General features: G+C 36.7%; 1 protein-coding gene across 1 annotated transcript in view; it reads right to left on the minus strand.

Annotated features, from left to right (window-relative positions):
• Positions 1–26,104, minus strand: part of sti (citron rho-interacting kinase sticky) — a 40,707-nt gene that overhangs the window by 1,433 nt on the left and 13,170 nt on the right. Inside the window, exons 13-34 of the mRNA XM_071592572.1 lie at positions 25,676–25,861; positions 25,085–25,288; positions 23,967–24,144; positions 22,786–22,912; positions 22,500–22,653; positions 22,032–22,292; positions 20,310–20,662; positions 17,137–17,328; positions 15,771–16,007; positions 15,351–15,667; positions 14,880–14,955; positions 13,671–13,785; positions 13,240–13,400; positions 12,928–13,144; positions 10,989–11,228; positions 10,738–10,888; positions 9,692–9,893; positions 7,895–8,049; positions 5,866–6,078; positions 5,592–5,747; positions 2,948–3,100; positions 594–689 (exon numbers count right to left, since the gene is read on the minus strand). Of these exons, the coding sequence (XP_071448673.1) occupies positions 594–689; positions 2,948–3,100; positions 5,592–5,747; positions 5,866–6,078; positions 7,895–8,049; positions 9,692–9,893; positions 10,738–10,888; positions 10,989–11,228; positions 12,928–13,144; positions 13,240–13,400; positions 13,671–13,785; positions 14,880–14,955; positions 15,351–15,667; positions 15,771–16,007; positions 17,137–17,328; positions 20,310–20,662; positions 22,032–22,292; positions 22,500–22,653; positions 22,786–22,912; positions 23,967–24,144; positions 25,085–25,288; positions 25,676–25,861 (4,144 nt within the window). The remainder of the gene's footprint in view (positions 1–593; positions 690–2,947; positions 3,101–5,591; positions 5,748–5,865; positions 6,079–7,894; positions 8,050–9,691; positions 9,894–10,737; positions 10,889–10,988; positions 11,229–12,927; positions 13,145–13,239; positions 13,401–13,670; positions 13,786–14,879; positions 14,956–15,350; positions 15,668–15,770; positions 16,008–17,136; positions 17,329–20,309; positions 20,663–22,031; positions 22,293–22,499; positions 22,654–22,785; positions 22,913–23,966; positions 24,145–25,084; positions 25,289–25,675; positions 25,862–26,104) is intronic.

Below are 26,104 nucleotides of genomic sequence, written 5' to 3' on the forward strand. Positions count from 1 at the left end.
AATTTTACCTGAATCAAAACTGCAGTGACATCATCATGGAAGAAACTAATTTAGAAGAACATAACCATTCACCACCTGAATAGAGACATAATAACCTCGTCTTAAAGTGAGTAAATTGATCAGTGGTACTTCAAAATAATTTTTAATTTTTCAAACCTTGTATTCTTGCAGGCATACATATTGGGTAACAAAAATGATTATGTACATAAAACATTCCACTTGAATTTTTACTAGGAAAGCAATGCCGCACAAATAGTGTCACATTAAAATATCACAAAAGCTTTAAAAAAAATAAGCAACAATAAAGTAATTAGTGGGCTTTCATGTCCATTAAAAATGAACAAAATAAAGTAGAAAATGTGATAGATAAACATCGCACAGTGGGCAATCACTGCATTCAATATTATAAAAAAAATGCACTTCACACATCGATAAATATTGTAAAATTTACAATGACATTTGTACATCATGTTGGCCAATACGACCAACTTAAACACGTTCTAAAACTAATGAAAATAATAAATTAAACTCAAAGGGGTAATTAAAAGATGTGAATTACAGTTTGTTATTATTAAACTGTACCCTATGAGTACCTCCGGCAGCCTTGCCAGACTCTTTACACTGGCTGTTATCATCGAGGTCGTCAAGGGATTCCACAAGTGATGATGTAAAACTGAACTCAGACGCATCTATTTGATCTGATGTATTACTGAAACGCAAAATAAATTACATTAAAAATGAGCTAAAAAGTTTTCAAATTGACCACTTACATACCTAAACAATCGTTTGTAAAAAATATATTATATTCAAATCATTTGTCTCTAAAACAACAATCCACATCTAATATCAGTATTTTTATGAACAGCTTGCAGTTTAAGTTTCTCATCTCTTTTTTGCCCCCACAAAAGGTATTTGATGCATCTCATATCCATGGAAATATCTACCTCTAGATTTCCTAAATGATTTGCTCGGAGATTCCTCGCACACATTCTCTCGATTATCTCTAATTTTTCTAGGGCATATAGTTGTTTAAAACACCATGATAAAATATTAACCTCTATAATAGAAAACCTAATAAAACAACAAAGTTCTTCATTCAATCCGAGTTGCTGCTACTGTTGAAGGGGTAGATGATAGTAAAGCCCTCCAAGGAATGACTTGGATAGAGCTTTGTAATGTTTAACTCTATAAATTAGAGAAAAATCAATGAATCCCAAATAGAAGGATAGTGAAGGAACTTTTCAGTTGACTTATGTCACCATCTTCCTTTCCTACACGCTTCACGTAAGTCTAGATTTAGAACTTTAATTCATAGCTATGCCATGAATTAATGAGTCCTTTTTGGAATAATGTGCTTACTGTAAGATTTAAAACCATTCATGCACAAAACTGCAAAACATTTTAGTTTGTTCAGAAATCAACACAGAAATTATTTGACATGCACTGTGCCCATTATCCCAGGAGAGCATGTCATCATCGTCCAGTACAGTAGTCAGTTGTTCTAATGCCAGAATTTAATCAGCTTGTTTATCAAAACAAACATTACATTTCAATACAAAGTACAGTAAAAAACCATCATTACAATAACATTAATTTATTTTAATTGAATTTTGGCATTTTACCCGAAAATTTTAATTGACAGTATATAAATGATTAATAGAATGGTGAAAAAAATCTAACTTACAAGGAATTACGATTTATTCCAAAATTGGGAACATAGTTTCAATAAATACATTTGAGATGGAAAAGAGAAGGTCCTATATCATAAAGTAAAATTAAAATTTTCTTTTACAGCAATAATATTTTCAGGTCAAATCCTATAGCCCTAGTAAGTTACCCAGTTTTTGCATATGTTTTTGTACATTCAAACAAACTGGTTTCCAACATTTAGAGCACAAGAAATGTTTTTTAAAATATTTGTTTGATGAGAAAACATCCCATCAGACTGTTTGTCTCTTCTCTGCAGCAGTTCTTCCCCATCATCAGCTTTGTCTTGACATACATTGAGAATCTGTGCAATGCTGCCCCACATATACTATTTCTAATGTTCCGAGGTTCACAATCCTAATCAACATGTGTTTTGACTATTCCTCTGGGAAGAAATTTAGAAATTTCATTCTTATATTCATATTTTCAGAGCACCGATGACCCAAAACACAAGTGGATAAATGAGATATCCAAAACTCTAGGAAAGAGGCCACACCTTACTTCTCTGATCAACTACTACACATTTTATCCATTGTCTCTATTCCTCCCTTATTTATTGCTGTCATAGATTATTATTATTCTTTGGGGTTTCACTGTCTCATAGTCTGTTAGAACACAAAAAGCTGTGACCGTGAACTTATTATTTTTTGCTTTCCATTGTTTCACGACCATAGGCACATTCCTTATAAGTTACATTCCATTATAGTCTGTTATTTTGCAGTGGTATGAAAAGGAAGCCAAATGAATGCCCTTGTTTCTCTCAGATGGAAGAATTTAGTGATGACTGATGGACAAATCCATAGGGTGAAGAGCCCACTGCTCCAGTTTGAGATTATGTTTTTCAATGGAAATGTCCTGATTAAGGTTTAGATGAATGGAAGTGGATTTTCTCAAACACACAAAAAAATAACCAATGAAGAAAGGAACTGACTGTCACAGAGGCCTAAATAATACGGATCAAAATGTACCAACAGTACTTATAACCTGAAGAAGCCAGCTGGAATGCTTGTAAAATCACATCTGACAAGGTGGACCAAATGGAAAAACAATGGAAGAGTTTAAAATTCATCAGAAATAGTAATCAAGATATGAATTTGAAATTTGAATTCCTACATTCAGGCACACTGACTCATCACAAATGCAAAGAATGGAATTGCATAAAGTTTATTACAGTATTAACAAGAAATATGCATTATTTCATCATAGCAAGTTAATCGTAAATGAGTAACTTACCCATCACAATCTTCTGACTGGAGAGCGCAAGTATCAAGACTAGTAGTGCTGCCATCCTCGATCGATGGGCAGGCGAGGCTTCCTTGGAGCCTCAATAAGTTCCCAAACTTAATGTCCGAGTATGTGCTTAGGAATATGGTTCCAGGTAGCATACTTGTACCTGCAACGGAAATCTCAACATGGAATCACACAAATTCACAAATATGGAATCACAAATGGAATAACTCAAAGTGGAATTACATATATACATGAATACAGAATCACACATACACACAAACATATCACAAATACATGAATTAAATGATGAGTACGCCACTAACCTGTCTAAAATATTTAATGCATAGAATAAGTGATAACATATGAAATTTATACATACACATATGAATGTGTGTGTGTGTATATATATATACATATATATATAACCACACCACACACCCCATCCACAGATTTCCTCCTCGAATTGAGCCAAATCGTTCTTACCAAAAATGCTTTTCAATTCAATGACAAAATATATTTACAAATAAAAGGCACTGCAATGGGCACGCGTATGGCTCCTGCATACGCCAATCTTTTTATGGGTAAACTAGAACACGACTTTCTGCAACAACAAACCCTAAAACCACTTTTCTGGGCCCGCTATATCGATGATATTTTCCTCCTTTGGTCCCACGGACGCGAAACTTTATCCTCTTTCATTTCCTCTCTCAACTCCTCCTCCTCAGTATCATTCACTTCTTCTATATCCGACTCGAATATTACCTTCCTAGATATCGATATTCACCTCCAAAACAATACGTTTCACACTTCAGTCCACATTAAACCAACCAATAAGCAACAATATCTTCATTTCGACAGCTGCCATCCTCCTCACATTAAGCACTCCATCCCATTCTCACTCTCTATCCGTGGCTTCCGTCTCTGCAACAACACCCCCTCCCAACAGAAATACTTGAACCAGCTGCATGAATCCCTCAGAAAATGTGGGTACCCTGAAAAACTGCTAAACAGTAAAATCCTCAAACCGTCAACCCAATACACTCCCCTCCCCAAACCAAACCGCCCAAAATGCCCTAATCTTATCACCACTTTCTTCCCCGGAACACACAAAATTAAACATCTAATCCGTGACCTCTTCCCAATTATCAATAACACTCAGTCCACATCACTTTTATTCCCACACTGTCCCTCTGTTTCGTTTAAATGCCCGTCGAACCTGCAAGACATCTTTAAGTCCACAAATCCAACTTCAAGCACCCTCGTCTCTCCTCCGCCCCTATCCGCACCATGCAACCGCCCATGCTGCAAATGCTGTCATCTTTTAAGACCCTCCCCCTCACTCAGTACCAACTCCCAACCACTCGCCACCTGTACCTCAAAAAATATTATATATTGCCTCTCCTGTAACTTCTGCCCTGCCTTCTACGTGGGCGAATGCACGACCGCACTTTCCCTCCGCATGAATAACCACCGATATTCCACCAAATCTCCCACCTTTCTTAATTATCCCATCCCTACTCACACCGCTTCCGACAACCAATCTTTTGACGACTGCTTCTCTGTTTCGGTGATTGAAATACTTCCCAAATCTGCGAGTATAATAGAGGTGAGAACCCGCGAGATGGCGCATATCTGGGTGGCCCAATCATTCAAACCGCCCGGGCTGAACCAAGCCCACTGAATGCATCAATTGGCTGCCTACATATCCCCCCCACCCCCTTGTTCATTTCCTATTGGTCCCTTTACCTCTCCTTCCCCCACCTCTCCCCCGCACATCCTCTCCGCTCTTCCCCGAGAACGCCATTCTGAAGACGACAGCCGTGCTGTCGAAACGTAAAATAACAAATTGTGAGTGTCCTTTCTTTGTGTCTCTATATTCTAAAAATCTACATCTGTGTTTTTATATATTTGTGAGTCGCCGAAGAGCGTTCCATTTCGAAGATATTTTACACATATATATATATATATATATATATATATATATATATATACACACACACAAATATATATATATATATATTCCCCCCAGCTGCTAGACACTATGCAGGTATGATATTATTTGGTACTAATTCAACAAGAAATGTACTCAAATAAGGATTTAGAACTCGAATAGTCAAGAACATTCGCATAGTGTTTTATTTTATTTTGTACTTTCTTTCCTAAACATTAATAACAAAATTGTAAATTTTTCAAATGGGGTGTCCAGAGTGTCCCAGAAAACTTAGAAGGTTGAGCCACATATTCAAATTTAGAAACCATGGGTAATTTTTTGTAAAGACATAGCTTTTTTTAACAGTCACTTCATCTATGACGAGATTGACAAAATAGTTTCCAAATACGCAGGAAAGACCAGTAATGAATTGAAATAAAATATTAAATCATAAAAGATGCCCTGTGAGTGGAGAGAGATTAAAGGTCGGCTTGCAGATAATGAAAGCAATTTATGATCTCTATTCTCGCCATCGTCAATTGAAATGATTGGTCGTATGTCTGTCAAAGTCTGCAAAGCCTTTGATTTCAATTTAAAATTTTTGATTTAAATTTAAAACACTAGAGAATATTCCTTGGATTAGTCAAGCGTAGACTTTTTGATTTGTCCATAGTACTTGCCTAAATTGTGTTCGAGGAAATAGATAAATGTTGGTTGAACTTACCCAATAACTGAGGGTTAGGAAATTCCAATAATGTTTGCTCTGGATAAATCACAGATTTGGAATCACTTCTACTGGCAAGAGTGAATGACTTGTGAGTAATTTTCAATACTTCTACCATTGCAAAATGAAAGATGAATAGGTACGGCTTCTGGAACGCTTTAATGAAATGAAAAAGAAACAATGCCAACAATAAATAAAGAAACTCGCAGGTAGCGAAACAAGGAAATCAACAACATAAATCTCCAATTAGTAAACATCCACCAAATTTACTCACCAAAAGCAAATGAAATGTGACTCCACTTTACATCAGCCTCTCTTGTTCGCCGCCCATACGGGTCCACAAATACCGCAAATTCGTGAAAGCAGAGCAGGAACTCTGGACTTGTAGGAGAATTAGATATGTCCAGCACAGCCACAGGAAAACTATTCAGTTGATGAGTTCCAAGTACAGCATAGGCCAAGGAAGTATCAGATGCATCAAGGAACTCTGGAAAGTAAAAATATTCACAACTTTCATTACACATGCACACACCATTATAAGTTTCAAAAAATGCCATGCGCACATATAGTGATGCATTAAAATCAATCTGGGAACATCTATGCCAATACAATACAACATTCTAACAGAGTAAACCCTCGCTAATCTGGACCGAGCCAATTCTGACACCCACATAAATACAAGGGTTTATCGTACTTTGAGGATCTTTGTCATTGTACAATGAACCCACTGAAGGTAGTTTTCATGATGCAAATTATATTTAAAGTATGTTTTGTTGAAGACTTAAATTTCCTACCTTTAGATGAGTATATATTTTTCCTATCACCTTACACAATCACTACTAAAACTAAAAAGTTATGAGCCCAGGTTGCTACACTTTCTTGTGCTTGATGTCAAGAGATTGGCCTATAGTTGTTTCATAGCGTACTGAGCAATTTGAGTTCTTAAACAAGCAATGGATGGCTATATACCAGAACTTTGGCAGCATGGGTGAATTTATCAATGGAACTTGGGAGATAAGGGCTGGAGTTGCAACTAATGTACTTGCTCAGTAAAGCCGCACAACACGCCGGGTTTCTCTCCACCCTTCATCCTTTCCTGTCCATCCCCTATGGCGCAAATGACCTTAGCTGTCGGTCGCCTCCCCTCAAAACTACTACTTGAATTTTTATGAAAAATTTCATGAGCATTATTATATTGTTCTCATAGAAACTTTCTTCTTTCAATAAAAGTATAGCCAATTCATTCCTTGGTACTTAGGAATTAAAGGAAACTGTGATATTTGAGTCTTGGCTCTTGAAAGCTGAGGCTGAAATACCTATTGGATGAATTTAAGAAGTATGTTATGTAACAATGCAGTTTTTCAAATTACATTGTCTCATGGTTGTTTTTGAACATATTCTCTCCACGACATAGCTGTACATCCAAAGTGATGGGAACGTTGAACGTTAATGAGATTCCCTACATATCCACTCCAACAATTCCACATCTTAAAAGAAAGCTCAAGTCACATCAAGGAAAGCAAACCTTACCATAGTGTGTGAGAATTTAAGGAAAATAATTTTTAATACATATACATTTGTTTTGTAATGCTTATGATGTAATTTGTGTTTTGTATCACATATGCATGTTTTTATGAATGTATCTATGGTTTTAAGACCATATGGCATGGCAATAAATATTATTATCAAGAAAATATTCCAACATAATGAAAGGACTTCAAAAATGTGGTAAATGAAGAATGAAGAAACAAGAATTGTCAGTGTATCACAAGGATCAGTATGTAATTTAAAACCTTAACATTTTACTATAAAGAGATTAGAGCAGATTTTACTATAAAGAGATTAGAAATCCAAAGGTCACTGATGAATAGGCAACTGAGATTTTAAAACAATGCTGATAAGAGGGATATAAGGGATCATCAATTTAATAAAAACACAGGCCAATCAACCCGAAGGTCGGCTCGGTAGGTGATGGTAGAGTCACCCAGTACTAAGCCCTATACGGCGTGTGAAATGCACACATTAGGGCAGGTTCCTTTCCCTGTGCTGGTTATGGTCTCCCAGGAAGACCTGGTACCCATCTATTGAATAATGTAATAAAACTTTCATAAGGACGAGAGGAGAGGGAACTTCGGAAATAAAACCAATTGTTTTAAGACAAAATGTGTTATCAATGATTTTGACGTAAGTATAGTGGCTTTGGAGTCTGTTTCGAGTTTGCATCTTCCAGGAAGAATAACTATTAATGAATAAGAAAAGCATATAAACCCAAAAAGCTATCAAATAAAAATAGAGTAACTCACCTTCCACAGAATAATCTTTTAGATCAACTTCGAAAAATTTGTCACAGCCGACTATCACAGAATGAGGGGCAAAGTGAAGGCAACTGCATGGTTCAGCAGTCTCCAGCATCTTACAGAGCACAAAATCATTTTCATCTGCATTCCATTTCATTATGCTGAAAAGGAGGAATGAAGGTAGGGTGAAAATAAAGAATCACTTTCACATTAATTTTGCCAATGCTTCCATAGCTTAAATTGATTTATAGTGCTTTTTTTGTTAGCATTTCAATCCTAGGATTGGTTTACTGCAGCTCATATCTTTCCATTCTACTGTATTTGAATGCTAGACAAGGCTGCATCTTCCAGGGAGAATATAATGTGGTGGTTTCCCATTGCCTTCCACATTGCAGGACTGCGGCGAATACCTTGCTATTCACTCTCGCCTGCAGCTGTTGCTGGGCCAACCCACTCAGTCTGCACCACCAGTCCCTAATGGTGAAACTGCTGCCTTTCACCAGGGGTTAAGTGTAGCTTGTTAGTAGGAGTCTATTTATTTCATTGTTTTGTTCCGAAATACTATTATATCGTGGTCTTCCTGTTAATGAGTGGTTGTCTCGTACTGAAAAACCATTTACAAATTTCCTCTAAGCTGAAAACTTTCCACTGGTCATGGGATTTAAGACCAGTGACCTTGGGCTCTAAAGGCAGACACGCTACCTCTGGTCTACCCTTTATAGTGTAGGGTCTACAAAATGGAAAGTAAATAATTTCTGCATTTAATCAGAATAGGAATCCCCTTGGCTTAGATGATTATTTGATATATTGATTCATTTTCTGATCTATAGAGTCCAAATAATAACTCTTTTGAGCCCAGATGATGAAACCCTGCAAATGGCTCCCACGCAAAACTCACATGAGCAAAACAAGAGTTTAGAAAATAATCTGCGCACGGCTAACCTCCTCCTTGCCATCAAGTGCAGCATTCATTCCAGCAGGAACTGCACTAGTATCTAACTTTACTAAAAGCTAGGCCTAACTTTTCACAATTTTTAGTATGGCCATAAATTCCCAACTGAATCAAGGCTATAGGGTTTCCATTTGTAATCATTTCAAGATTTATAGCTCAACCCTCAGTAAAATACACACACCAAACCCAATAAAATAGAATGATTTCGTCAGAAGAGGAACCACAAAGGAATTTAGACTAAAATAATGGTTGTGCACTGGTATACCTAAAAAAAACCACAGGAATCAACCCAAAGGCTTGTTTGATAAGCACAAGGAGAGCTCACCTAACACAACTCTCTACAGACCAAGTGAAATTCTACATGGTTCATGAACAAGTTTCTATGCCTGTGCCACTTGTGGTTTCACAGGAAGATTTGGTAACCAAAAAACTACACGGTTTAGGTGAAGCTGAGGGTGCCCAGAGGAATCACCAGGAATTGAACCCAGACCCACAGGTCAATAGCCTAGTGCTCTATCCACTGGGCTACCATGCTCCCACGAAAATACAAAGTACATATTAGCGCTAAAACCACATGGCATAACTTTATTACGCCTTGTAACATCTTTGCAATTAAGTTTGTGGTTTTTCAGTTAAATTTCTCCTTGTTTTTATAATTAGATAGCATAATTGATCCTGAAAATGCAAACAATACATCTTGCAAAGCAATTTGGCCCGAAATGCAATTCATACTGCTTTTCAAATTAATTATAAGCTAAGCAACAATATATGAGATGGCAAAAGTCTTTAAAATGAATCAAATTAAAACAATATCCACTGTGTAGCCTTTGACTGAAGTGAAAAAAACATACACAATTTTGTCGGATGAAGCGGCACACAAAACAGCAGGAGCAGAGTGATCGTGTGGATTTTCTGCCCGCGCAGCAAATAAATGGCAAGATTCAAGGGCTACTTCCACGGCCCTTGGGTTGATGGCAGGGCGAGAACATTCTGCAGCTTCAACAGCAACCTGAAGTTGGCGCAGGTCAAGCTTCATAAGGAGGCGGGCTTCACCTATGACAATGAATTAAATCAAATTATTATATTAATTGAAATTCATTATATTGAATGCATGCAATTATAAATTCTACTTGAGCATATAAGAATTTATTATTCTTTGACCACCATCTTCTCAGAACTGAGGACTGTCCACTGCGGGGAGAGTCCTCGGAGAACTTCAACACTGAGAAATGCACCTTGTTAGGTGAGATTAAGAAATTTGATTGTTTTGTCTGGGTCCATCCAAAATCGACCTTACATGATAGACTTGAAATAATAATAAATTTGTGACTTCCAGACTACCTGATGGAGGAGTTCATAAATACTAGCGGTAGCATTTTGAATTGACAGAACATTCAATAAAAACATTAATTCATAAAAAGGAAACAAGATTAGCGATTTTGTTGAGAAGGGGAAAATATGGATTACAGGGAAGGAATTTAGAGCTTTAACGATAAACAGGAAATTGAAATCCAAATAGGAATTAAAGCTGATTTGAGATTTGGATATTTACCGTAAACTGGATTCATCCAAACCCTATATTAACATGTGCAAGTTATAATCAGCAATTTTATTGCTCTTGCAAAATAGTAAAATTCAAGAGTCAAGAAAACAGTCCCAGGACCTCTCTATGTAGAGCCTCTTTTGGGGATTACTACTCATGTCACTACATTAAAAACATTGTGTATCTTTCCAGTAGCAATAGGAATGATTGGGCATAAAAATCTTTCCCCAAGTAAGAATGAAAAACACCAAGATTCAGCAATACTACCACATGATGTACATTTGGTGCTTTCACATTTCTTTCTTAGTTATAGCAAGAAAAAGATAATTTCAAAGTAACATTCTCATATATTACCTGCAATCATAAGAGCAATGCCTAGGGAATCAAGAACTGTGATTTGGTAAACACAAGTGATTCCCATAATTTTCACAGGACGATTTTTAACAGATTTATTTTCTGACAGTCGCAGCGAAAAAAGCCCCTCCTCAGCTCCCAGGAGAAGAAGCTGGAAAAAAAATTATTGAACGTAAAACAATTCAGTTTTAAAAAAACTGGCATGCAATCCACAGTTCACCTTGTTGAGGATATGAGATGACTTCACTTACATCTCTGTTCATCTGAAGACAGCAATTGAGACTAAGGAATCTCTCTCCACAGAGCGGAGTAACAATCTCTCCTTGGTAATTGTGCAAGGACGATTTGCCCCCATGAGGGTTGGAGGACCTGAGAGCATTAACGGCCGACTCCAATGCAGTCACCCACGCTTGCTTTTCAGGGAAGCTCAGAGCCATAATCAACAGGCTGCTGCCACCCGGCCAGCAAGTTGTTCCAGAACTTATCTCAACCTTTAAATCAAGGAAATACATAAATACTACATAAATGTGGCAAAGTTGACTCATGAAACTTACTTCAGTGAACGCCCCAAGTCAACTCTAGTTTATAGACCATCCATCATTATAATTCAAAAGCTATGCATACACACAGGACTCACACCCTGCATTAAAACTACAAAGCCTCTCTACTGAGTAGCTGACTTTTCTGATTGGTGGTGCTGTTTAAATAGAAGGCATTTGCAGGCATATTTTCATTTTAAAGAGAACCATCTTTTAATAATAAATAAGTCACTAGATGAGTAGAAATCTAACAGGTCTTCAATGTATTAGGGAAACCTTCAGAAAAAATATGGCCTACGTGCCTTGGTATTGCTACCAAATATTATTAATTTCTCCCATAGTAATAATGCAGAAGAGTTCTCTTTTTAAATTCTTAATATGAATTAATCATGGCACATGATTTTTGCACTTTGATAGTCCTGCATTTTGGTGCAAATCCAGGGATGACTTTGTTGAAGTAACTGTCATGGCGTGTCCAGCAGTTCTTTGAATGAACTATGGTATGAAAGTAGTAGGTCGAAGTTTGCATGACTTGTACAAGTCCATGATACAATTATGAGTCTTGGTGCAGGATTGAGTTTAAGGTGAAGTATTCCAGACCTCATTTCATTACATTAACAAGGACAACTACTTTTCGTGAGATGATCAGTGGCTCACCCTGCTGATGAAGCTAACTGAAAATGGAAAACTATATGGACGCTCGGAAATTGAATCTGAATCAAATTGAAAGCCGTGATCTAAATAAAAAAGCCAAGCCCTGACAAAAATTAAGTCTCACAAAGAACAAACAATGTACAAAAACATCCTGCCCACCACAACATGTGAATGAACTATGAACGAATAGCAGAGAGAGAGGAAAAATATGTGCTCTTGGTAACAAAATAAGGATGTATTTCCGTTGTTTCCACTAAAACTGAATCATTAAATCACTCGTAATACCACGTGATCACTGCTAGTGCAACAAACAAGTGTCTCCCTACTATCAACTCATGTCATATGTAAATTATAGGGCAATAAACTCTGGCTTGGATAATATTTACACAGACAGAGAGTTTAAACTAACCAAATTCCAGCATTTGTAATTAAATATTAAAATACAATTTTGGGCATAGAAGAAAAATACAGCGGAATGGAAAACTAGTGGTGGCATTTAGCCATATTATAGTAAAAGTAATTTATTCCATAATCTTAATTAGTAATAGGTCTTCTATGAATACCATGGTTAATAGCAATTACGAATGTGCCTCAGGGAGGTAAAAAGTGATTTGCTTTGCTGTTCATCAATGAGAATCACTCAATAATGATATGTTGATTGATTCACTGGAAAAAACCCTGTCATGCACACCTCTAGTCACGTCACACATTTACTTGAACCAAATTATTAAAAATAAAACGTACAATAATTCTTCATACTGCACAACTGCGAGTATTTTATTAATTAGCATACTAAAAAGCATAATTGGGACCGTTGGAGAGTTTACTGTTGCATTAAAGTAAGGATGTCAATGACCATTAACAGTCCGCCAATTGAATCATATTTCAATTTTACTGTACACCAAGGTCCCATTCATATTGTAGCACTGACAGACAACTAATTGATAAATAATGGAGGGAAATTCATAGAGAAGTGACAGCATTATATTTTGCTTACCTTCAGAATGTATGGAATATCACTTTTTGCTGTGTTCACAACTTCAGACAACGGAACAGCACCAAGAACAGTGGCCACCACACCATCAGGTGCACAAAGTTCGAGAGACTGAACTGGAGAAAGATTCTCATTGGTCGGTTGGTGGTCATACACTTTCAATACTTTTCCTTGATCCTCTAAGCGGAGATACTTCTTTTCCCAGCATGCTTTTCCCCTTCTGCGTGAATAAAAACCATTGTTGTTTTTTATTAAAATGTATGCTATTCAGCTGACTGATATTGGTCAATCTTGCGCAAAATGCCCTCTACTTACTTCAACAACTTGACCCAACTTTCCATTTTTGGGAATGGACCAGGAAGATTTGACCCCTTTTTCGAGTCATCACCATTGTCCACTCCATTCTTCCATGTTTCTGAGAAGTGCCGAACAAATTGAGTTGGAAGTCCACAGGTGTTTGGCAGAAGTAGTGAGCACTGGAAATTGTGCAGCAATTTCAAAATTCTGTGCACTAAGTGTACTGTGCCAGTAAAAATGCAACTAACATTCCAACCATCTTCAAAAACTTTACTCATGCCAAAAATTCAGCAAAAGGAGAGAGAATGTGGGGGTGTGAAGGAAGGAGGGGGAGACAGATGGCAACTACACAATGAAAGTTGGTTGATTGGAATCCCTTTGCCAAATTTTTTAGGATTTCTGGATTCACATCAATTTTGTACATAAAGCACAGATTGCTCAAGACTAACCTTTGGATGAGCTATCATTGAGCACTCCTCGCACACGGCAGCATGCCTCCCGAAATGAACACTGTCTAGACAAGCAGCACACTTGGCTGGGCGCATATTCATTTTCATTTCAAACCTAAAAGTAAATTGTTACAATAATAAAAAAAGTTTTAATTGTAAGTTATGGTTCAAAATAGCCAGCAGTACATTTCTTCAGGTCATTCTAGCTATCAGTTAGATTAAACTCGACGGCATGAGAAATTCACACATCAGGGTAGGGGGGGCCAGTTCCTTTCCCAATGCTGGTTATGGTTTCCCAGTAAGATCTGGTACCCAAAAAATCACATAGCTTGGTTGGAGCTGAGGGTGCCCAGAGAGGCTTGCCCGGGAATCGAACCCGGGACCCTCCGGTCAGCAGTCCAATGCTCTACCCCCTAGACTAATTTGATCCTATAATTTATATAGTTATTTAAATTATGAATAAATCTTAAAAGTACATATGCACTTACTAATAGAATGTATATTTCCAACCAGCTGTTTTGTTTGCTCACAATATTTTGCAAATTCTAAATAACTTTGACTGAATAATTTTTTCATAGTAATGAACACTAGGCAGAGTGAAAAAATATATATAATGAATACACAAAAAGCCATTATATGTTTAAATTAATAAAAAATGCACAGGGGGAATTAGAAACAAATAGGAAAAAGCAACAAAAACAAAAATGTAACAATAAATATAGAGTGGGAGTCACAGCAAGAAGGGAAAAGGAAGTGTAAGGTGGAAAGAATGAGAAGAGTATATATAAAAATGAAGACGAGCAGTTGCTGTGGGGTGAATGGAAAGGATCAAAGTCAGGAAGGACTTCAAATTATCTTCACAGAATAATGGGAGTCAAAAGATAAAGTAACATTTAGTCATAGGAAAGTCACAGTGATACTGCAAGTGTGTTAATTCATTGAATAGTGCACAAATTCATCTGAACAGGGAATATTGACAAGACTACAGTAATCATTATTATTTCCAAGAAAAAACTTTTCATTAATGTGGCTACAGCAATCAGTCAGTGGGATGATTCCCCTACATATGCACAGTACATTAACAGAGCAACTGGAGCTGTATTAAACTTAGCGATCAAACAAAGAGAATATACATTTTTACAAAGTAATCAATAAAACAAAGATAAACACCTGTGTGGGATTTTGTGATGCATTCTTTGGAGAGAGGGCCTTCTTGATGGGGTTTGAGGAGCACATGGAGACTGCACCAACTGGGATATAACTTGGTCACTTCCTTGGGACATATCTCAAAGTAAATTGAACAAAAAAAAGATTAAATGGAGGCAAAGGATAAGGAAATGAAAAAACAAAACAGAAAACAGAATAACAACACAATATTAAAAGAACAACTAACAAACTAACACAAATTCAGCCTTTAGTGGAACTAAAATGTAGTACATAGGTTATTGAATTTTATTATCAACAATGCTCATTAAGACACGTTTACATGATTTTCAAATGTAAGAATTTGAACAATTGAATTAATTCTTAGCAGCGCATTTTAAAATGTTAAATTAATACAATTTAAATAAGACAAGTTTCTCGCAATGATTTTCCTAACAGGTAGGTGCAGAGAGTTTGACAAAAAATGGATGCACGCAAGTGATATGTAAAGAGGATAAAGAAACCAAGAGAACATACTTTCATGGAATGAAGAGAGCTCAGTCTTCGCTCTCATGAAATCATCCATCAGGCGTTTATTTTTTGCCCTTTCCATGGATAGTTTGGCCTCTAGTTCTCGCACACGAATCTGAGGACTTGGTCCGGGCACCCCATTGTTTGAATGCGAGTTGCTTCCAAATAGACGGTCGGAGAGAGTTTTCTTTTTCTTCCCTTGCGTCATGGCCTGAAGGAAGTCAATGAGCTTGGCCTGCTGCTTAATGGTAGCCTCCATTTTCACTTCACGTTGCTTGTAAAGAGCCTGCAATTCTCCCATGTCTGACCCACACTCATCAACTCTGGGAAATTAATTTAATGTACACTTAAGAGTTTGCCAAAAATAAAACATACTACGCACAGGAGTGTGATGAAATAATAAAATCAACAAAAAAGAAAACATACCTCTTCCTCAAAGCATGGCAATTTGAGAATGCTTCTTCCAAGTCGTTTGTCAGCTTGAAATTGGATTCACGCAAGGAATGTATTTGGGTGAGGTACTGGGTGGTCTCTTCTTTCAGGTTGATTGTTTCACTCCTCAATGCCTCCTCTTGCCTTCTCGTAGATTTCAATTCCATATTCACATCATTAAGCTGCTCCTCAAGATCATTTATTTGCTCAGTAAGCTGCTCAGCCAAAGATCTACAGCCAAAGTGATAATAGTTACAATCACATAAACTACAATCAATTGTCGCAATCAATTAAATGATTTTAAAAAGTGTTTGCGATTTGGTATCACTAATAAAATGACATAAAACGACCATGCTTCCGCACCACACAAACCTACATTCCATATATTTAAAAGTTCAATAAATTTGCTATTATTATTAAATCACCCTGTCATAAAATCATTTGAATAACTAACCTTTGAAGTGAATTGAACAGTAATGAAAATACAATGGAGAGTATAAAATAATTAAGATACGTACATACTTCTGGTTTTGCAAGCATTTAACTAAAGGGTATTTACTTAGATTTCTTTGGTGTTGAGAAGAAAGCCAACATACAATGTGTTGTGATGAGGATATGCCAACTTCCCATTACATTACAACAATCAGGCACAACTTCGGATAAATAATTTTCAAGTAAGCAATATGTTTGTGAAACAAAACAGTTTCAGGTTTAACTTTGTGGAATTCTTTCTTTACCGTCATAATATGTTTGTTGTAACAATAAGACTAGATCATGACTTTTGATATATTAATATTGAAAAAGCATACTGAATAACTCAAGCTAAAAAGTACACAATCCTGTCTAGGGGTGGGGACTGTTTGTCACTTCAAACAAGACAGTTTCGAATTAAGCAGGATATAATAATTGAGGACTTACTGCATTGTGTGCTATAGCTACTTCAGTGTACCCTTTTCACTGGGACTTCAAGCATGTATTTATAGGATTCTAGTAGTAGTAGTATTTAAGGGAGGCGACCGACAGCTAAGGTCATTTGGGTCATAGGGGATCGACAGGAAAGGATCAAGGGTGGAGAGAAACCCGGCGTCGGCATTAGCCTACTCTTTACGAAAGGCACCAAGGGGTCCGCAGTTTAACGTTCCATTCGACAGACTGCGTACTCACTCTAATTGCCCTCCACAAGGCACCTCAAGTAGGGATGGAGATACCTCTGAAAAATATTCAACACCGCCGGGATTTGAACCCGGGCCCTCTGAGTGGGAAGCCAGTACGTTAGCCCCCTCACCATCTTGATCCCCCTCATAGGATTCTACTTCACAGGTTTAATAGATTAGATTCATATATTAGTAATTGTACATACTTGTATTCTGCACACTTCGTTTTATGCAAATGAATCTCTTCACTGGCTTCTCCCTCTCTTTCTTTACCATCTTCCACAAATTCTTCCAGCTTGTGTTCCAATTCCTTTCTCTTGCTGACTTCTTGTTCATGTGATTTCTTCCACCGGGCAGATTCACTGGTTTCTTTTTCCAGTTGCCCCATCAAATTTTTCCTGCACAGATAAAAGGAAGAACATGGTGTGAAGTGGAAAAAACTTAACACAAAAATACAAACCAAAAAAATAGTGGCTAGCACAAATTTCAGGCATAGCCTGCTCTGGTTTTCATTGAACCTTAATTTATGCTGAAATGATGAACACAAATCAATGGTAATCATTGGCCTGTCGAAAAAAGAACCGACCTTGAATTTTTCTGGGCTCAATAGGGACGCTAGGGCGGTGCCACAGTGCACAGTGAGAGGAGCCACCATACTGTGCACCTGCATCTTTGCCTGATGCCAGTCACCTGCCTGATGGCCCCATGCCCCATCGCTTTTCAATTTCTCTCAAGGTGACTGAACGAGTTGATTTTGTTGGGTCCTACTCATACCCACCCCCATGACTCATCTCCGGCACACCTGGAGTATGCTGGACACCACCAACACTGATCCTGAGTTTCTGAACATTGTGATAACTGGACGACCCAACAAAAACAACTTGTTCAGTCCTCTTGCCAGCCAGTTCGCAACTGGCATCGCACCTGCGTGTGGGAAAATTCAAGGGCAGATCCTTCCAGTGGGTAACGTGAATAAGAGTGCAACAACACCCAACTCAAAGCACCCTCAAACTCTTAGGAATGCTTTCATGTTCTTCCATCTCCATATAAATGGGGCCACAAGAGTGCACTTAGTTACAATGTATTAATTCCCTTCCATCCATCATTGTTTGCTGTTTGTCTCCCAAGTTTCTCATGATGCCCAGGTTTAAGTACTTAAAATACCACATAGACAGTTGAGCCCAAACTCCAGATGAAGAATCTTGTAGATCCTTTAAAGAATCTACAAGCAGTGCCTTCATTTTTCATGATTATTTCTAGCTATGAATTTGCAAATCAATGCCACATAAATACCACATCTACAAATGGCTATTAACCCTCTTAGTGCGGCAGGCCGACATATCGGCTTTCGTATCCCTGGCGAAGAGAGCGGCGGGCCGATATATCGGCTCTTACGTAGGCTATTGTTTAAATTGCTTTAACTTATGGTATTTTCTTTTATAAAAATAATTAATGGTTTTTGTGCTATCGATAGGGTGAATTCCATACAATTATATAACACATTTTTTAATTTTTTATTAGCAATTTTAAATACTTCTCAAAAAGTATAATTCTTACTATAATTTTACGTTCAGTTTTGTACATGTCAGGAAGCTCAGCCTAATTGTCTGCTCGTTTTTTTCTGAGTGGTCTTGCCACTATAAAAAGCCACTGAAAGGCTACTAATCTGTTTTCATCTGTAATCTCTTGAATGTGTTATGGTGGGGTGGTGTTGATGTATAACTGCTTATTCAGACTTTGTTGATACGATGGAAATGAGAGCACTGCTTTGTAATCATTTTGGTTTCTCTTGCCATCCATCCTATCTAATCATTTGCGCCCTGTGTATTGGAATACATTGTCAGTAGTTCTCTGTGAGTTAGAACTTCGTTTTTTCCTGCCTTTAGATTGTAAGCACATTGCCGCAGTCTCAAGGAAAGGGGAAAAGTCCCAATTTGACTCAGTGAGATCAGCCTTTTCAACAAAATCGAACTATGCAGAGGCTGACAAAAAAAATTGCAATTCACTGGTTTTTCTATATTTATTTATAATTTTTTCTACATGTCTTTTTGATTCTTTCTTATATTTAAATGTGGTAGTTTTATTGAAAAATGTTTTAAAAAAAATATAAGTATTGTGTCTAAAAATCTAAATATTATTGCTAAAAAAATATTCTTCAAATTTATAATACTGTAATAATTACATTTATTTTTCAGATGATGTAAATGTATAACATCATTATTAACTACAATATTTTATTTTAAAATAAAAAAAACTGCATATGGATATCTAAACAAATAACTTCATAATGTTTTTTTTCCTAAGGTGATACATTTTCTTAAATTTCCCTTCGCACTTCTCACTAGTACCCCTGGAATCCCCACCGCACTAAGAGGGTTAAACTGTTCAATTGAACCAAAGTTCCACTAAAATAAAGAACACAGCTCCTCCAAATGGTTGAAACTGGCAGCAGATTCAAAACTGATGTAAATAGAGGGTTTGGAATCCCAATTAAACTTTGCCATCAACCGTAAAAATGAAGCTCCAAATATCACCTGTATGCAGATGACCTCAAGATATATCTCTAAGGGCCACAATCAATAATCTTCCTCTCACTATTCAAACAATTAATGCTGAACTCAATAACATAACAAGATGGAGCACACAAAACTTAATTATTAATCATCATATTAACTTAATCATTCTGTACAAATCCATGCTCCGCATGAAGGTTTTTAGGAACTTTTTCTTAACATTAAATTTAAATGCCAGTGAAATCAATTCCCTCCTCCTCGTGAAAGATTCTTGGACTGATGCAATTCTTCTTCTTTGGACCCGACTAACTTGACCATGTTGCTCCAAAACACTTTCGAGACAGGTTAACTATTCCACCCGAAGTATGTAGCTTCTCAACTCCTACTTTAATGTCAAACATGGCTTTCCTCTTTCTCGCAAAACTACATTACCTTTATTTGGTTTACATTTGTCCTAATCTCTTAACTATTGCACTGACTTTCCAATTTGCTCAGCAATGATTCAGCCCCTTGGCTGACCTAAGTTTGGTTATCCACAAACCTGATTTTATGAATTCTCTATAGACTTGCATTCCTTATCTCCAGTTGCCCCATGCCTCTTTAATCATTTCCCCCAGATATAGGCTGAAAAGCACAAGTGATAATGAACAGCCATATCTCGTCCCTCCTCCTAACACCACCCATTCAGGCTTCCCGCGCACCACTTGAACCTCATCGGTGTGAGACATGGTCAGGTTGTGATGTCATGTTGCCAATCAGAAATTACCCAATTCTAATTGTTCCTAATGTCCATCTTTTTTAACTTGCTTAGGTCACACTTCACAAACAAATATGTTAAGAGGAAAGAAAAATAAAACGGTACTTACTTCTCCTCTTCAAAAAGTAACTCCTTGGTTTCATGTGCTGCAACCAATTTCTGATAATCTTCCAACTGCTCCTCCATTTCGACACATGCCTGACGGAGAAGACTACTGTTTAACTCAAGAGCCTCGATCCTTCTTTTGGCTCCATCTAAATCTGCTTGTGATAATTTCATCAAAGATTCCGCACTGAATACTTTCTCTTTCAACTCTCGCTCAATCTTTTCCATTCTCCTTATTTGTGTCTCTAAGTCTTTACACATTTTCTGGCTTTCATCAAGGCTTTGGGCAAGCGTCGACATCTTACTTGCAGATGAAGTCAGAGACTGCACCTTGGCTTCCAGGGATTGTTTTTCACTCTGCCATTAATGAAAATTGAGATCATTAGGAGAAATAAAAATATATACATATAAGGTGCAATTGAAAGCACCAAAATTTATATAAGATTATGACACCAGAATGCACCTTTATGCTCAGGACATAGCAATGCCCCAGGAGACTAAAATATCCAAGACACTTAGCAAGGAAAGGCAATCTATTTCTATCAAGGCAATTTGTTTTCAAAATTTAGCTGCTCTTGTGAGATCTCAATGGAATAAACTATGTAGAGAGTTAAATTGTAGCTTCCAAACTACTGATTAGTTCAATGTTGAAAGCCTTTCAAAACAAATGAGGAGGAATAAAATTTGAGTTTCTTGGCGTGTTATGATCATACAGAGCGTGTGCAGTGTGCCTGTTGGGATCTCATTAAACCTTCACTTGTCATCAGGTTTGCCAAAGACAAAACCAGTAACTAAGTCAACAAATATTTCTAGGGTGAGACTTAACCAGTAACCATTTGCAGATCGATGCATGAGCTACAGGGTGTAAAAAAAGAGGTTAAAAACCTCCGAGGAAAGGTCTTCATTTTTTCAGTTTAACTAAAATGTCAAAACAATTGTTTCTGGGATGTGACTTGTGAAAGGCAAATGATAAAGTCATGATGAAACTGAAGTAAGCAATTAATAAAATACTGCCACAATCATAGAAAAATTATGTTTTCATTTCCCAATTGAAGCAAGAATTTTTCATAGTTAATATGTGGGTTGCATAATATAATCAGCATCACTATTCTCCACTTTGGCAGCTTAATTGTCAAGGAAAATGTTTACGTGCCAACTGATGGCTTTCAGCTCTCGTTTCCGTAAGTGGATTTTAGTTTCAGCTGAAGAAACACATTGATCCATCTAGTCCCTCACGGGTATGGTTTGGAAAACAACTGAAGTGCTGCAGTATGCATCTCTCACTGAACTTCAGCTGCTCTTTTTGGGATAGGTTACTTGGCAATATGCTTGATGCAGGTGACCTGACCATCTCACAAAAGAAAAATTCACATACCAACCATTACCCATGGGGATTTACCACAAATACTTCGCGGTAATATTTGCTAAAAGATACAGGCATCTGCATGAATTCTTACACACACATATCGATCGCATTTAGCACAATAATGCCTTTGATGGTGACACTAAACAGAAATACAAGGATTGAAATGAAAAATTGTGTCATCAATCATGTAAATGATTTTACAGGCATAATAGTCAAAACGTACAACAATAAAATGTATGTTATAAATAATATTTCTATGCATAGCTATTATAGAAACTAGAAAAATATGGTCATAAAAAACAAAAAGCTCTAAGCAAGAAAAATTGGAAATTTCAAAAATATGTAGTGTGAAATGCTTACAGATGCAGATTCTTTGAAAGATGAAAACTCTTCCTCTGTTACTTGTAGTTTTTCCTTGGCTTCACTTAGCTCTTTCTCTAATGAAGATATCTGATCACACTTAGACATCAATTTCTCCTTTTGCTCCTTCTTTTCCAAATTTAAACTTTCAATATTTTTTTTCTTTTCTTCCTTCAAGGTCTTTAGTTGTTCTTCAGCAGCTTTCAGCTCCCTTGCTGTGATTCTTAAGTCAAGCTTAGCATCTGATAGCTCCTTCTCTTTCTGAAAAATGGTATGCCCATGAATGTAGTTCAACCATGTGGCCAAGGCACATAAATGTTGAATAATGACTCGTAAAAGTCAAAAAAGCTAAAATAATACTATATTTTGCCAAAACAAAAGTACATTATCAAGTAAATATTCAAACAAACTGGCTTCTTAGGCAATAACCCCTAGAAATATTATTGTAAGGTAGTATATCATAATCACCTTCCATAAATCTGTCTGGGCCACCTTGGTAGCTTGCTTTTCTAGTACTGACTGCTCTTTTAATTTATCCAGTTGGGTTTCTAATTTTTTCAGTTGATTTTCCAATAAATGATTCTCATGTTGAAGAACTACCTTTTGCTCATCAGTACTATTGCTATAATTTGAAATTAGAACAATTAAAAATGATAACATTAGCAACATTAAATGGTTAATAATATACATGAATGCAACACGAAATTTAAGCAGCAATAATAAAGCAAGGAAATATTCATAGATGAGTACTTACTTCAGAACTTGTGCATTAGTACCATCTAAATCCTTCAATTTTGCATTTTCATCCGTAAGCGCAGACACCATTCCCTCCAAACGGGAAAACATTGCTTCCAAAGTAGATACCTTATCCTTATATTCTCCTATTGCAGCAAATAAGAACAGAAATGAGTTAGACATAAAACTGAAACAAGGAAAAAGAATTGATAACAAGCTTATTTGCATTATATTCATGATGTAATTGCAATAATAACTTTCTGTTGGTCAAACACATGACAAACAACCGTCGACAAGAATGGAGAGAGAATACACAAAGAACATTGGCCAACAGAATATAATGTTAAACAACTGTGAACAATAGTCAAATCAAAATCTGTCATCAACACACAGTGGCAATGCTTGTTGAGTAACAGATTTTTATGTTCAAATTTGAAAGCAGTCACAGTGGACTTATTTTTTGTGCTCATGAGTAATCTATCAGAAACAAGCGAGGCTGAGTGATGAGGTCCTTTCTTTGATAAAGTGGGTGGTTCTCGTATTCCTCAGGTGCAAATTCGCCCTTATATGCGTCAAGTGACCATCTATAGAGGAATTGGGTAAAAGCAAACATTCTTTTTTACAAGGAACAAAGAAGGCTATATATGAATGGCTGGGTCAGTAATTTCAATTTCTTATATGTATAGTGAACTTCCTGGGATCCCAATGTGAGTATTAACCATGGCTTTTATGGACTTTTTTGAATGGCCATTGGCTTAATGGCTGCACTGGAGCCCCCCAATAAAAGATATAAACACAAGAATTCTATGGAGCTGGTCAGGTGAATTGATTGAATTGCGTATTGAAAAGAGAATTGTTGACTTGTTCTAAGAAGAGGATTTACAATAGGTGACATGACTTCATTATGTCATTGTAGAAAACCTATTTCATTTTCATTCAGTGGTAAGTTGTTTGACCTACAGCAGCGAGTTATGCTTTGTAAGAGGGCAAAAAAGTATGAAAAGAAGTGAAACCATTATATGGGTCAATCAGTCTCAGCATGACTAATGGTGTTCTAAAATCAACACGCCTAATGGTGGGTTACATTAAAAGCTATAAGAAATTATCTCATAATCATCTGAAAGCTAACAAATTATTTTCCTTGAGTTAAAATTTTTTTGCAAATTCCAAGAATAGCCTTATGCCTTAAGCTATACATACTCTCTCGATCTTCAGCCTCCTCCATTTTGTACTTCAAGTTCAGCTTTTCATTCTCTGCTTCTTTAAGCTCCCCTTCCAGCTGTGAAACAGTGATCGACCTCTCAAACAAAAGGCTCTCCAGGTGACTTGTCTGCGACGAAACTGAATCTCTCTCTTTAACCAACTGATTTTCTCCAGCCTGCTGAAAAGAATATTCAATGTGTGCATACTTACATCAAATGCAGTCAGTGTAGCTACAGGAAAAGTTGAAATAAGGGAGGAACTTCATGTGATGAGGTTGAAATACAATGCGCATATCCATAAGGTAGTGTGTTCTGATTGAGTGGGCATATGAAAATTACACCTTAAATGAATTAGAGGGTAAGATGCTTTAAAAATACTGGGTCACACGAAAAGTTCTCCCAGGGAAACTTCCAACAACTTCCTTGACCATTGAGTTGATAATTTCCATAAATTGTTAGCAGTAAACTATATTGGCACTTCAAATATTCATATGAAACTGGAAATCACGACAAAGTAGGCACCTACTTGAATTAACAGGGCAGATTAAAAGTTTTCCTTTCCCTGGCAAGCCAAAGGAAAGAGGGGCTGGGAGTCACCCTGCAAGCAGTGAAGGGGAAGGAAGAGGGCTTGGCAATGCAGTTGACTTGGGAGGAGTGGGAGGGATTGAGATAAGTGTCCACAATTGACAAATTTCTTTATTTGCAAATAAAGTTGGGTCAAATCAGCATCAATAGCAAAATCAAAGGGGAAACATCAATTCAGCAGTCTAACCTAAGGATTTAGAAATTTTTGATCATAATGTTAAAAATCCCAGAAAACTCAAGACTACATAGTGCACAAAGATAGAACCAAGTCCAGTAAAACTGATGCTGCCTGATAACATATTAGTCTTTCCAGATAAGTAAAAATGAAGAACATGGCACGATGCATGCTGTTCACAATTACTGGAGGGGCAACTTAAAGTGGGGCATTCAACAAATGGCAGAATATTAAATATTGATGCTGGAACAGACAACAATTATGAAGATGGCAGACCAAAGAAAGAAACTTACAAAGACAAATACAGAAAACCAAACCAAAACTAATTAAAAAGTGATGAAATATTTGTAACTTACCACTAGTTCTTCCTGGAGTCTCTTGCAAGTATTCTTTTCTTTCCTAAGGGCTTCTTCCAATGCCTTAATTTGCCTTTCACATGATTTATTCCCTTCCTTCAAGTCCTTCTTTACCTTATTAGCTTCCTCAAGTTCATGTTCCACCTTTTCCAGTTTAGATATTAGGCATTCAACTTCCATCTTATGCCTTTTATTATCTTCAACCTTAAATTTTAAATGAGAGACATTGCTAATTTGGGAGGGAAGTTGTCTTTTTTTAAATCATTTTTTCTCGACAAAATTTTCAGTGAAGTGTTTGGTCTAGAAGATCAAATATTTGCATGACAGTGAACCTTAAGTTGAATTACTTAATACTACTAATAATACTACTAATTAAGTAATTTTAAGTGAAAGCTTATATATAAATGAAAACATTCTTTGGAATATTTGAAAGAAAAGGTTTCAAAATGAAGTCAGTTATCAAGCTAACTGGGCAATTCAAAGTGACCTTGATTCAAAGTCACATTGATTGGTCAATTATGAGAAGGTTAAATAATTATAGGGGGTGAAAAGTGATATATAACATAATAATACGGCACTGGATTCACTAACTCGAATGCTCTGTTGCTCCTCAACTGCATCTTCTGCATCGTGCAATTTTTTCTCCAATTCAACTCTCATTTTCCTCTCATTCTCAAGGCATGCTTGCAGTTCTTCAAATTGCTTTTTCCCATCCACAGTCAACTGTTCCAATCTGGTTTCCACTCCAGCAACACTTGTGCGCCTACTTTCCTCAACCTGATTGGGAGAAGCAATCAAAAATCAAAATTCTAAACATTTAAAAAAAAAAAAAAAAAACCGTCCCACATATGCCTTATGACAAAATGGGTAATATTTTACAGCTAGGAAACAGATGAGGGAAGATGATGCTTGAATTAAATCATGGCATGCCATTTTTAAATGAAATATTTATCAACTTTTTTTTTGCAATACAAATATATTTCACCAACACAATGTACACAGGGATTTAGGAGCCAGACT

The sequence above is a fragment of the Hetaerina americana genome, unplaced genomic scaffold (genome assembly GCF_022747635.1).
Source record: "Hetaerina americana unplaced genomic scaffold, ioHetAmer1.1.p SCAF_5, whole genome shotgun sequence".
NCBI lineage: Eukaryota > Metazoa > Arthropoda > Insecta > Odonata > Calopterygidae > Hetaerina > Hetaerina americana.